The 14139-nt window shown below is 42.3% G+C and overlaps 2 protein-coding genes across 2 annotated transcripts in view; one reads left to right on the top strand and one right to left on the bottom strand.

Annotated features, from left to right (window-relative positions):
• LOC104845981 (uncharacterized) overlaps window positions 1-9020 on the bottom strand; it is a 31278-nt gene extending 22258 nt beyond the window's left edge. Inside the window, exon 1 of the mRNA XM_064276481.1 lies at window positions 8499-9020. Within this exon, the coding sequence (XP_064132551.1) occupies window positions 8499-9020 (522 nt within the window). The remainder of the gene's footprint in view (window positions 1-8498) is intronic.
• A 160-nt stretch (window positions 9021-9180) lies between these two features.
• RGS2 (regulator of G protein signaling 2) lies at window positions 9181-12857 on the top strand. The gene is made up of 5 exons (XM_003410831.4): window positions 9181-9331; window positions 10364-10465; window positions 10568-10629; window positions 11183-11349; window positions 11636-12857. The coding sequence occupies exons 1-5, from the start codon at window positions 9216-9218 to the stop codon at window positions 11828-11830; spliced, it is 642 nt and encodes a 213-aa protein (XP_003410879.1). The 5' UTR covers window positions 9181-9215; the 3' UTR covers window positions 11831-12857.
• Window positions 12858-14139: the final 1282 nt, after the last annotated feature.

The following is a 14139-nucleotide window of genomic DNA, read 5'->3' as shown; positions in this document are numbered from 1 at the left end:
CAAAGTTTTCTGAAGGCCAGTCTTGTGCACAAAGTTTGACCACCAAACAAGTCACTCAGGCCATTCGCAGCACTCTTTCCTTTATAACTTCCTTTCAAAGGATGGGAGCTATTATTACTTTCATCCTAAAGATAAGCAGCCTAGGCAAAGGAAAGCTAAGCAATTGCCTGAGGTCATAACTAAAAGAGCAGCTCTGGCCCAGTGGTTAAGAGCTATGGCTGCTAACCAAAAGGCTGGCAGTTTAAAGCCACCAGGCACTCCCTGGAAAAGGTATGGGGCAGTTCTACTCTGTCCAATAGGGTCGCTATGAGTGGAAATTGACTCCACAGCAAGGAGTTTGGTTTTTTTTTTTTTATCCCAACTACGGAAAACCCTCTAGCCACCCTGCTCCCCTAAGGTAGTTTATGAAAAACAATGCAAAACCATTTTGTCTTTAAAGTTGGTAACATTGTAGGGTCTAGTGCCATTAGCCCAGCATTTAAGACGCTAAAGTCTATACTTTCATGTCATGGATTGAATAGTGTCCCCCAAGAAATATGTGTCAAGTTGGTTAGGCCATGATTCCCAGTGTTGTATGTTTGTCCTCTATTTCGTAATTTTATTTTGAGAGGATTAGGGTAGGATTGTAACAGCACCCTTACTCAGGTCACCTCTCTGATTCAAGGTAAAGGGAGTTTCCCTGGGGTGTGGTCTGCACTACCTTTTCTCTCTCAAGAGATAAAAGGAAAGGGAAGCAAGCAGAGAGTTGGGGACCTCATACCACCAAGAAAGCAGCACCAGGAGCAGAGCACTTCCTTTGGACACAGGTTCCCTGCGCCTGAGAAGCTCCTCGACCAGGGGAAGATTGAGGACAAGGACCTTCTTCCAGAGCCAACAGAGAGAGAAAGACTCCCCCTGGAGCTGACGCCTTGACTTTGGACTTTGAGCCTGCCAGACTGTGAGAAGATAAATCCTCTCTGTCAAAGCCATCCACTGTGGCATTTCTGTTATGGCAGCACTGGATGACTAAGACATTGTATTAACCACTTTTGATTTTACATCAAGGACTACTGGCATCTCTTTAAAAGTGTTGCTCTTTGTCCAATTAATTCTGTTGAGATGGGAATTTTTGTTTCAAAAAGGTGTTGGGGAGAGAAAATCTACAAGGTCTTAGAGTCTTATGAAGTAGTCCACAGAGCAAAGACCTTTGAAAACCAATTTCTAAAATGAATAGTCTCTACGGATGAATAAAGGAACCCTGGTGGTAAAGTGGTTAAAGTGCTCGGCTGCTAACCGAAAGGTCGATGGTTCAAACCCACCAGCTGCTCCGAGGGAGAAAGATGTGGCAGTCTGCTTCCATAAAGATCACAGCCTTGGAAACCCTATGTGGCCGTTTACTCTGTCCTATAGGGTCACTATGAGTTAGAAATTGAGTCAACAGCAATGGTTTTGGTTTGGTTTTATAGATGGATAGTAAACTGGAAAAAACTACAGTGCAGACAGAGTCCTTGTTTACTAGATGAAAAATAGCCCTCTTCATACTTAAAAAATTTAATAGCCCCTTCTTATTAAGCATCTGGATTTTCTTTGGAAACCAGTAAAAGGAACATCAGAAGTATGTTAAATTAAAACAAAATACTAACATATATTGAAACATATCTAATAGGGTTTTTTGTTTTTTTTTTTTAAGTTTAAGGCCTATCATTTGCGGTCTAAATTACAGGTTTGTTTCCATTGCACGCCTATAGCTGTTCTCTTCTGTGACAATGGACTACACACGGAATCCCAGGGGATACTGAGAGAATTCTCAGTGGCTGATATCACACAGACTTTGAAATCTTGTATTAAGTACACCATGAGTGTTGTTGGTGGTGTTAGGTGCCGTGGAGTCGATTCTGACTCATGGAGACCCCATGTGTGCAGAGCAGAACTACTCTATGGAATTTTCAGGGCTGTGACCTTTCAGAAGCAGATGATCAGGCCTTCTCACAGGTGCCTCTGAGTGGGTTCAAACCATCAACCTTTAGACTAGGAGCCAAGCACTTAACCATTTGCATCACCGAGAGACCTTATCATGAACCTAAGATCCCATTTTTTTTAAAAAAGTAGTCCATAGAACACCATATGATAGATACATAAATATGTAGATACATAAATACATAGATAGGGATAGAGATATAAAAAAAATTGGAGATATACAGTAATATAAATACATAGCATTTATATATATAGTATATATATTTACTGTTATATATAGTATATACATTTGCTGTTGTTAGGTGCCATCAAATCAATTCTAACTCATAGCAGCACTATGTACACTGCCCAGTCCTTCACCGTTCTCACAGTCGTTGCTATGATTCAGCCCATGGTTGCAGCCACTGTGTCAATTCAGCTGGTTGAGGGTCTTCCTCTTTTTTTGGTGACCCTCTACTTTACCAACCTTGATGTCCTTCTCCAGGGACTGGTCCCTCCTGATAACATGTCCGAACTACGTGAGACAAAGTCTCACCATCCTTGCTTCTAAGGAGCATTCTGGCTGCACTTCTTCCAAGACAAATTTGTTCTTTCTTCTGGCAGTCCATGGTATATTCAATATTCTTCACCAACACCATAATTCAAATGCAGCAATTCTTCTTTGGTCTTCTTTATTCATTGTCCTGCTTTCCCACGCATATGAGACGATTAAAAACACCATGGCTTGGTCTGGTGCACCTTAGTCTTCAAGGTGGCATCTTTGCTTTTTAACACTTTAAAGATGTCTTTTGCAGCAGATTTGCACAGTGCAATATGTTGTTTGATTTTTTGACCACTGCTTCCATTGGTATTAAATGTGGATCCAAGTAAAACGAAATCCTTTACCATTTCAGTCTTTTCTCCATTTATCATGATGTTGCTTATTAGTCCAGTTGTGAGAATTTTTGTTTTCTTTATGTTGAGGTGTAATCCATACTGAAGGCTGTACTGTTTGATTTTCATCAGTAAGTGCTTCAAGTCCTCTTTACTTTCAGCAAGTAAGGTTGTGTCATCTGCATAATACAGGTTGTTAATGAGTCTTCCTCTAATTCCGATGCTGCAAACTTCTACATTTTGTCTGGCTTCTCAGATTTATTTGCTCAGCAAACAGACCGAGGAAGTACAGTGAAAGAATACAATCCTGACGCACATCTTTCCTGATTTTAACCATGCAGTACTCCCTGGTTCTGTTCAAATGACTGCCTCTTGCTCTATGTACAGGTTCTGGATGAGCGCAATCAAGTCTTCTGGAATTCCTATTCTTTGCAATGTTATCCATAATTTGTTATGATCCACACAGTCAAATGCATTTGCACAGTCAATAAAACACAGGTAAACTTCATTCTGACATTTTCTGCTTTCAGCCAAGATCCCTTTGACATCAGCAGTGATATCCCTCATTCCACGTCCTCTTCTGAATCAGTTCGAATTTCTGGCAGCTCCCTGTGGATCTACTGCTGCAACTGTACATACTGTATACGCTATAGAGTACCACAGATATGCTATATTCTACCCATCTACCTATCTCTACACACTATAATGACTTTCTACAAAATGCAGTGCATAGATATTAAAATCCTAGGCAGAAAAAAAAGGAAAGAAATCCCTAGCCTTGCCTCCGTACTTTTTCCACAATATGTCACCTATAAAACATCATTTCTAATTGCCTAATCTCCTCTGGGATTCTGTGTCATCCATCGTCACAGAGGAAAGCGCAGCTACAGGCATCCACTGACAACAAACCCCTAATTGAGACCCCACACTTACAGTCCTCACGCTCACAGCCCTCACGCTCACCGTCCTCACGCTCACAGTCCTCACGCTCACCGTCCTCACGCTCACAGCCCTCACGCTCACAGCCCTCACGCTCACAGCCCTCACGCTCACAGCCCTCACGCTCACAGACCTCACGCTCACAGTCCTCACGCTCACAGACCTCACGCTCACAGTCCTCACGCTCACAGACCTCACGCTCACAGTCCTCACGCTCACAGACCTCACGCTCACAGACCTCACGCTCACAGTCCTCACGCTCACAGACCTCACGCTCACAGCCCTCACGCTCACAGCCCTCACGCTCACAGACCTCACGCTCACAGCCCTCACGCTCACAGACCTCACGCTCACAGTCCTCACGCTCACAGACCTCACGCTCACAGACCTCACGCTCACAGACCTCACGCTCACAGTCCTCACGCTCACAGACCTCACGCTCACAGTCCTCACGCTCACAGACCTCACGCTCACAGTCCTCACGCTCACAGTCCTCACGCTCACAGACCTCACGCTCACAGTCCTCACGCTCACAGTCCTCACGCTCACAGTCCTCACGCTCACAGTCCTCACGCTTACAGTCCTTTCCTTTAATTTACAGGCCTAATAACCGCAGAAACCTATTACATACCAGTGCCGTACCCGTTGCCATCAAGTCAATTGACTCATAGTGACCCTATAGCAACCCTATAGGACAGAGCAGAACTGCCCCCACAGAATTTCAGAGAAGCAGCTGGTGGATTCGAACTGCCAACCTTTTGATTAGCAGGTGAGCTCTTAACCACCGTGCCACCAACCAAAAAAAAAAAAAACCAAACTTGTTGCTGTCAAGTTGATTCCAACTCATAGCAAGCAATCCTATAGGACAGAACTGCCTTAAAGAGTTTCCAAAGAGCAAATGGTGGATTCGAGCTGCCAACCTTTTGGTTAGCAGCTGTAGCACTTTACTACACCGCCAGGGTTTCCACTGTGCCACCAGGGCTCCAGAAACCTATTCAAACCAAACCCTTTGCTGTCAAGTTGATTTCAACTCATAGCAACCCTACAGGACGGAGCCGAACTGCCCCATAGAGTTTCCAAGGAGCGGCTGGTAGATTCATGCTGCTGACCTTTTAGTAAGCAGCTGAATGCTTAACCACTGCACCACCAGAGCTCCAGAAACCTACTAGAGATATTTAAATGTCAGTTTTTTTTAATTCAGAAAACAGAATAACACAAACTTCATGATGCTCCTATCATTGGTTTCAAAGAGAATCCAGACATTTAGTAAGAAAGAGCTATTAAATTTAAGTCATTCCTACCTGCGTTTGAAGAAATGTGACATACTCTGTTCCATAAAGGAATTTAAGGCAAAACCATGGAAGTCCTCTAAGCAGAATTACCAATACAAAGATTAATAAAATTATTAATTTTTTTTTCTATATGTCGCTATGAGTCAGAATCAACTTGATGGCCAACAGGTCTGGGTTTATAATGCATGTCAAGTATTATGTTTAAACTCTTATTAACTCCTAAAAAAAAAAAAAAACAAAAAAAACACAAACTTTCTCTTTAATCAGCTTCCGGGTATACAAATTGCATTCTAAGGAAAATATTAATCATAAATTTTGAAGCTTTGTGCATATGAGGTGTTGGGGTGGGGTACAGAATCTTGTATCACCGTATGTTCATGCTTCAGTTGGTAAAAAACGTTATGAACTAAAGCTAAATTAGACAAGAAAAAAAGGACAGGTGTGTCACACTTCCTCAAATATGATCCACAACTAGGTAATAACCATTTTCACTTTTTCCAATTACTCATCACACCATTCGCCACTCAGGGTTTAGTTTCCTAGGTGTTTTGTTTTTTGGTTTGTTTGGTTTTTTTTTAACTTTCCAGACTTCAGATTTCATGAGGTAAGGAATAAGTTTATAATCTTCACAAATTCAAGAACTAAGATATCTTACTGACTGAGAAAAACAAAGCCCAGAGTAATACCCGCAGCGCCGTCACCACGGTATGATTTTTTTGTGTGTTTAAAAAAAAAAGTATATATCAGGATTCCTAAATTTCCAAAGCATGAATCTGAGAGCTATTTTGCATAAATACTTTTAGTTAATCATTAATAATGATTTTTGGTTAGTAATAGTTAGCATAAGGAACCCTGGTGGGGCAACGGTTAAGCACTCATCCACTAAATGAAAGGGTGGTTTGAACCCACCAGACACACTGCAAGAGAAAAGACCTAGTGATCTGCTTCCGGAAAGACTACAGCCTAGGAAACCCTATGGGGCAGTTCTACTCCGTCCTGTAGGAGTGCTACAAGTCAGAAGCCACTTGAGAGCATACAACAACGAGCAGGAGGGTAAGAGTGGAATATGGCACGGGAGACTTCTGCTTTTCATATTTCCCTTTGGTAATGCTAGAAACTTTTGTTTTTTGCTTGTCCCTTTCTGTAACTTAAAGTTTTTAAATATTACAGAAAGTTTAAGATCCACCCTCAGAACCCGCCTGTGTTCAGAGAACCTCTCCAGCAGAGGGCATGGTAGATTCAACAGAGAAAATGTGTGGTCCATCAGCCACTCTCAACCTGTGGTTTTGCTGTGCAATTTTTACAGCCTATTGCATTGTTTCTTCCTCCACCACATAATGGAAAATGTGTATCATCTTCATATTGAGCAATCCCGTTTACCTAAAAGCCAGTTGTAACAAAACAACACAAAAGGGAAGTCAATCAATGCTGTAAGCTTTCCCTTTAAATACAGCAGTAATGCCTGCCAGTCTTTACAAAAGTCATTAACATTAACATGGCAACTATTTTCACAAAAAGATTTCTTCGTCTGTAATAGGTATTGGATTAATCCTTAAAATTACCCATAGATTCAAAATGATAAACCGTATTTACATTCAGAATTAGCAAACAAGTTCTAAAAGTCCTAATTTTCAGGGAAAAAAATTAATTTTCACTCATTTAACATAAGCTGTCGATCTGAACAGGGTTTATGGAAAACGCAAATAATTGAACACTTTTTAAAACCTATGTTAGTCTATATTTAAACAACTATTTGCACACATGGATTTTGCATACATTCACTTTTATGAATATATTGTGATGATTTAATTTCTCTGGCTTTGAAATCTCTGAAAAGTTCAAATGTTAATTATTTTACTTATTTTTCTGTTATATCCGGGGAGCATTTATTAAGTATTTATTATCAGCTGGATACTTTATAAATCTCTGAGGCATTATACTGATGTTTTAGTAGTACTTATGCATGTATGAAACCCTGGTGGCATAGTGGTTAAGTGTTATCACTGCTAACCAAAAGGTTGGCAGTTCAAATCCACCAGCTGCTCCTTGGAAACCCTTTGGGGCAGTTCTACTCTGTCCAATAGGGTCACTATGAGTCACAGTCATCTCAACAACAATGGATTTGGGTTTTTTTGGTTATGCATTTATAGCCTAATTAACTCTGAGTTAATCATTCTATGATTTTTTTTCAACTTGAATAGCTGTACTTCTGAACATTTCCTTTTCTACATACATACAAGTTAATAATAAACTTTTCCATAGTGCTTTAGAATTTACAAAGGAATTTCCCATGAGACTGGCAAGAAAGACACATTATTCTCATTATTGGTGAGAAACTGGGGATCAAGGTGTAAGCTGAGACTCTCATTAGGTCTCCTGACACCAAGTCCAGCTCTCTCTCCCTGCTGCCTTTTTTTTCAGAACTCCTGAGTTATCTATGAGTGAATAGTAATGGGAATTTCACCATGCAAGGTTCGAAATGATAAGTGAGAAAAAGCAGGTGTCCTGCATATTGTACATATTTAATAAATAAGTATTGACTCATCAGAAAGTGAAAAAAACATACAGGAAACACCATGCAGTTCCTGCAGAGATGAAGACTATATGCTTGAGCGAAATTAGTCTTACATTTCACAAACATATTTTAAAGTCTTTTTTTTTTTTTTACTGAAATCTAAATTACTTGTTTCCATAATAAAGTACATGACTGTTCTCTTTAGTAGTAATTGCAGATTTTCCTCTCCAAGTCAAAGCTGGAGCTCCAACTACTGGCAGCTCAGCATAAAAACATGGTAACTAGTCCCAGTGTTACAGGCCTGCGTCGGAATTGCTTCAACAGCAACGGGTTTGGTTTATTGGCTTTTTAATGGTTAGTGTAAAATAGGGAGAATATTTACAACCCAATCAATATCTTGCTGTAAAGCTTACTGTCTAATTAGAGGTTTGATGGGGAATATTCCACTGTTAGGTTCTGGCAATGCTGTTCTCTAAAATCAAATCATTTTGTAGCTAAAGTAATGTTTGTCCTTACCCATCAAGTCACTTGAAAGCTTGCAGGAGGGGACAGATGATTTTTGGAAAATCAACAACTTATTTAAGCAAAGTGTTAACTTTTCTGCTACTTTTTGCCAGTTAAGTATTCTGGTAAACTCTAAACCAACTAAGGATGACTCACGAAGAAATCATCCATTCCCACGTTCTTAAACTAGAATGATTCCAGTACATTCCATCTGCTAAGTGTGGCGTTTTCCCTCTCCTTCCTCTCTCACGCACATACACAATGGCGAGATCTGTGATTTCTGTTGTGGATGGAGAAGAAGCCAGGAAATCCTGAGGACGGACCCTATAGGCCAAGCCACAAGTCTAGAGGTGAAGATCACAAAGTAAACCCAATTAAAACGCTGTCTTCTGAAAGAATCATTTTCTCCTGTTCCTCACCTGACGAATGTTCGTTCCCCTAAGTATTCCAAGATGCCCAAACCCCAGCCAGCACACCTGCCCCGGGGCTGTCACCGTTTCCTCCCCCGGCTGAAGCAGAATCGCAGGAGAGGACCGAGCAAGGGTCTCCGGGCGGCCCCGGTTTACTTTACAGACCAAGGGTCTCGGGCGAGTCGGTACAGCAGGACCAGGACTGTAAGCCAGAAACGAGGCGCGGGCAGGGGGATGGCCAATCCATGTTAACTGGAAATAAGGCGATTGCACTCGAGTTTGCAGCAAAGCACCTTTTCCTGATGGGGAAACATCGCCCCTCTCGGGGATCCAGGGGCACGTAACGGAGGGTGCGGGGAGAAGGCGCGCAGCGCCGGGCCTGCGGCTAATTCGGCCCCCCGCCCTCGCCGGCGGCGGCAGAGCCCATCCGGCCGGCCCCGCGCCTGGGCACAGGTCGCCGGCAACGGCTCCCGGGAAAGGTCCGGGTCGCCTTGCGGCCCGAGCGCGCGCTCGGCCGGGGAACGCCAGCATCGGCTGCGCCCTGGCTCCCGAGACCCTTCGTGGGCGGCCGTGACCGCGCTCGCACCGCCCCCGGGCCCCGTACACGGCCAGTCCTCGCCCTCCGGGGCGGGGCTGGTGCGGGCGGCCCTCCCCATCGGGTCCTGGCCTCCTATAAAGGCCGCGGCGCCCCCGCCAGCCAGCAGCCGCTGCCGGTGCGGGGGGAGGATGATGCGAGGTTCCATGTTCCTGGCTGTCCAGCACGAGTACTGTGGTCCAGTGGACAAGAGCGCAGGCAGTGGCGCCAAGAGCGAGGAGAAGCGGGAGAAGATGAAGCTAACCCTGTGAGTACGGTGTTCTCCAGCCTCCCGCCCTTGCCCCTGCGGAGCTAGCTCCCCCGGTCTGCTGCAAACGCGGTGGGCTCGGTCTCGGCCTCGGCTGCAGGAAACTGGGTAGTTCGGGTCTCCACAGGCGGGAAAAGTGTGGAAAAGGTTAATCTGGCAAATTAAGGTTAAATATGTTTTTTGGTATTTTTTTGGCGGGGGTGGAGTTTTATTTTGTTACGTGACCGAAGGACGATCCGTTAGAGTTTAGGAACTGAGGAATATTCTACATGTGGTGTCTGGGGACGGCGGTAGATGCGCTAAGATATTGCGGGTTGACTTTTTGTTCCCCTGCATTTAAAATGCCATCAGAGAATCCTGCGGCTGAAGCATGTCCCCTGCAGTCGTGCGTTGCACTGAGTTCTGATCAGCTTACACAGCTGCAGGGCTGAAGCTGTGTGTGCTGGTTCTGAATAGAAATCCAGTCTTGTTTTTAGTAGAAGAGTAGATCTCACTCATTGAGACTGCGGAACAGATTATTGCTCTGCAGCATTTGCTCAAAATGAGCGTCGTCGTTGGGGGGTGGAGGGGCGTGGAGATAGTCACACGCACCTCACTGTGTGCAGCCTCTGGCGTGGTCCAGAGCCTCCTGCTCTCACGGTGAAACCCAGTGCCGTCGAGGATCCCCAGCCGGAGGCGATTTCATCAAGCGTGAAACAACCGTAGTTGTAATTCGCCTTGTAGAGAAACCTGCTGCCTTTGGAACAACACAAATTTAATTCGTTTAAATACTTGAGTGGTTTTAGATAGTCTTGCCGATAGTTATAAAACTGGTAGTTACTCTCACGTAAATGAATGAAGCTAATTGTGTATTCAGTACATTACATTAAAAGGGTGAGCCTTGTCTCACTTGGAGAGTCCCTGTTTGATTTTATTTGGTTTGTCTGTAGCTCCTGGGAGACTTTATTTGGAAAAAAAAAAAATGCATTCGGCTGCAGTAGCTGCATTTTCAAGCATTGCCACTTAGTAAATGGCCTTTTTTTTTTTTTTAAGGTTAAAAGATTGGAAGGCCCGTTTGAGCTACTTCTTACAAAATTCCTCCACTCCTGGGAAGCCCAAAACCAGCAAGAAAAGCAAACAGCAAACTTTTATCAAGTAAGTTGAAAACCCTGTACTTGGTAATAGGAGCTGCTAGCTGCTGGACCAAAAAGGGAAGTTCTGGTGCACATAAGCTAATCTACAGAACCTCTCTTGCAGGCCATCTCCTGAGGAAGCACAGCTGTGGTCAGAAGCGTTTGATGAGCTGCTAGCCAGTAAATGTAAGTTACACTCTTGAGTTTGGTCCATTTCAGGTGGTTCAGGAGTTCACTAAGGTTAGGTCCACCCAACAGAAGAGCAGCTGGCCTGAGGGGAATGGGACTTAAATTATAGTCACTATAGCATAAGACCTATTTTTCTGTCCCTTATTTTCCAGTGTTTAACCATGGAAATGCATATATTATTCACTCCAGGTGGAGAAGAAAAATTAGCCTAAAAAAATTAAAGTGACAGTTGCTATTAGCAAAGATTAAGTCAGCTTTTCCATTGCAATGTTTTCAAAAGGCTTAGTTCCCAGAGAATTTATGGCTTCCCTCTAAATACTTATTTTGTATTGACAGCAAAATTAAGTTTGCATATTTTTTTTTTTTTTTTACCAGTGTGCCAATTTAAGCAGCTTGCCTACTGGCATCTTAGCTTTTAAATTTTAAAGAGGGAAATTCTGAGGATTATAGGTACGAGTGAAATCTAGAAAATTACCATCATTTAGAAATAATTACAGTGGGGGTAAGCACTAGGAAAAATATCACATCTGCATGCCCTTTTTTCTTTCAGATGGTCTTGCTGCATTCAGGGCTTTTTTAAAATCTGAATTCTGTGAAGAAAATATTGAATTCTGGCTGGCCTGTGAAGATTTCAAAAAAACCAAGTCACCCCAAAAGCTGTCCTCAAAAGCAAGGAAAATATATACTGACTTCATAGAAAAGGAAGCTCCAAAAGAGGTAAAGAAAAAAAAAATTCATCTCAGTACATTTTTGAACATCATTAGCACCAAAGTGAAATAAGAGTTGAAGAGACTCCAAATTAAAAGAGTGGGGGAGGGGTGGTAAGAGGATCCTCCCACCCAGCCCAACCCCATTCTGTCTTTCAATGGAGTTTTTCCAGTGACTGCTTGGTAAAGCTAATTTTTAAAAAAGCTAATTTTTTGTTTTTGTTTTCATGTATTAAATAGATTTCAACCTCTGTACTTACCAATACTCAGTAAAATATTTTTCTGTTCTATTTCAGATAAACATAGACTTTCAAACCAAAACTCTAATTGCCCAAAATATACAAGAGGCTACAAGTGGTTGCTTTACAACTGCACAGAAAAGAGTATACAGCTTGATGGAGAACAACGCTTATCCCCGCTTCTTGGAGTCAGAATTCTACCAGGACTTGTGTAAAAAGCCACAGATCACCACAGTGCCCCATGCTACATGAGATGAAAAAGGGAGCCCATGAAAGGAGAATATTTCTTTTTTTTCCCCCCTAAGGAGAAAGGCTGTGACCTGCCAAGAAAACAAAAGACTGACCTTGAATTCAGCCTGGGTGTTCAGGAACCATCACTCATAATAATTATTGATTCAAAGTTGGATAGTGACTCAGAAAGCCAGTGACAGTCTAGGAGAAGCTTGTATCAGGATGGCTTCCATCACTGTGTAGAGGACACAGGGAAGGAATCATGGTCTGGACATGGTGTGTCTCATGCTGGAGAAGCAGGAATGTGAGATGGAAGATAACAACGTAATGTTATTGGTCCAGAAGCATTTAAAATCAGTAGATCTGGGATGTGGCCTTAGTTAGCTGGCTGTACGTCTTTCCCTAAATCAGCCCATGTTACCATATAGTGGTTTTAGTTTTAGTTTTTTTAATACTGTGTAACATTAAAATGTTTACTGTATGAAAGGGTGTTGAAGTTCTTATGGTTACAGATCATCAGTACTGTTGTCTCATGTAACACTGAAATGGTCTGTTTGAATTGTTAGATGGTGTGTGAAATAGAATGAGTGCAGTTGTGTAGAAAACTACAGTGTCCGTTGTGAGTGCCACAAACTGTCTTGAAGGCAGCTAAGTGTTGATGTAGTCTTTGAATACTTTTAATAAATTTATTTTGATAAATAATGTCATTGAACACTTGGGGAGTTCAGACGTAGTTGTTTTTGTTTGCTTTATTGGAAATCTGGCGGATATAAGGAAAACAGCTCATTCTTTCTGGTAAATTCACAGATAATGTACCTGCCAAATGAGAATTGACAATCCGCAGAAATTGAGAAATGGTTGTTGCAAGAAAACATACTCCTATCGCTTTTTAAAATCTGTTAACCGTTGTGTAGATCAAAGGAAGTTAATCATGTCCTCAAAACCACCCTGGAATCAAACTTTTTAATATAATCTTGCAAAAATCAAGCTTGTTACTAATGAAAGCAAGAGAACATTGACCTAAAGCCCTTTCACAACTATCTATTAAGGATCAGCTAAATCTGAGAAGTAAAATAATAGGGACAAGGATGAAATCATTCACATAACCAAGCTTCTCAAATGAAGAGAAGAGCCAAATATGGGGAATGTAGGTCTGTCTGTATTTCTTTCCCTTGGTTCCGAGTTCCACACAGGGTACTTGGCATGAGCTTTCAAGAAATAGTTCACTTCCATGATGATCAACACAAAATCTGAGAGCTTGCCTCATTGTCCTGCCTTCATTGGCCAAGGGAAAATCTGGTTATGTTACTTCAGCTAGTAATGAAGGTAGGAGTGTACTTTAGTTTCTTAGACTTTATTCTTTTTCCTTCTTGAGAGGGAGGCCTTGAATCTGTTTTCTTGTTTTTAACTGACTTTTAAAAAGGAATACCCTTTTGTTCTCTAGCAAGCTCTTTTTTCAGTCTCTAGGGTTTTGGAATCCCTAGGTGATGCAAACAGTGTATGTGCACAGCCAGTGTATGTTCTTGGCAGCTAACCGAAAGGTTGGAGGTTCAAGTCCACCCAAAGGTGGCTTGGAAGAAAGGCCTGGCAGTCTACTTCAGGAAAATTGGCCCTTGAAAATCCTATGGAGCACAGTTCTCCTTCGACACACATGGGGTTGCCCTGAGTTAAACTACATGGCCACTGGTTACTTGGATTATGGCTTTAATGAAAAAGGAAGGAAAATCCTCACCTTAGAGTCAGAAAATCTGAGCCCAAGTGATGAGTTGGCTTACAGATTTGTGACCTTGGTGGTCCCCATCATGTTCCCTGGCTCATTCAAACAGTGTTTCCTTGGAGAATAGATATATCAAGTCTGCACAATCCTTAATTGGAAAGGCTTTGGCCAACCAAGGAACTCAATAACCAAAAACCAAAACCTATTGCCGTCGAGTGGATTCCGACTCATAGTGACCCTGTATAGGACTGAGTAGTACTGTCCCATAGGGTTTCCAAGGAGCAGCTGGTGAATTCAAATGGCCAGCCTTTTGGGTAGCAGGCATAGCTCTTAACAAAAGGACCAAATAGTCATGCCATATATCCATTTTGCCACCAAGTCCTGCTTATTTTATCTCAAATATCTGTCCAATCTGTTCATTGCTTTCAATCGCCACGCTGATCAAAGATACCATCATTTAATGCCTGGACAGCTGCAATAATCTACTAACATCCTGCATTCACTCTTCCTCCCCTGCAGTGTGATCCCTGCTTTTTAACTCCTGGGATCCTTTCAAAATACAAATCATATCTTGTTTGCTATTCCTCATAAACCCTTGATAGTTTTCCCAAAC

Source organism: Loxodonta africana, chromosome 25, assembly GCF_030014295.1.
Source record: "Loxodonta africana isolate mLoxAfr1 chromosome 25, mLoxAfr1.hap2, whole genome shotgun sequence".
NCBI lineage: Eukaryota > Metazoa > Chordata > Mammalia > Proboscidea > Elephantidae > Loxodonta > Loxodonta africana.
The sequence above is the reverse complement of the archived record's forward strand: the minus strand, read 5'-3'. Positions and strand labels throughout refer to the sequence as shown.

Bases quoted from the DNA above. Each gene is read 5' to 3' on its own strand.
- RGS2 (XM_003410831.4), top strand. From the start codon at position 9,216: ATGATGCGAGGTTCCATGTTCCTGGCTGTCCAGCACGAGTACTGTGGT. The intron at 10,466-10,567 runs GTAAGTTGAAAA...CCTCTCTTGCAG, and splicing joins AAACAGCAAACTTTTATCAA to GCCATCTCCTGAGGAAGCAC. The intron at 10,630-11,182 runs GTAAGTTACACT...TTTTTCTTTCAG, and splicing joins TGAGCTGCTAGCCAGTAAAT to ATGGTCTTGCTGCATTCAGG.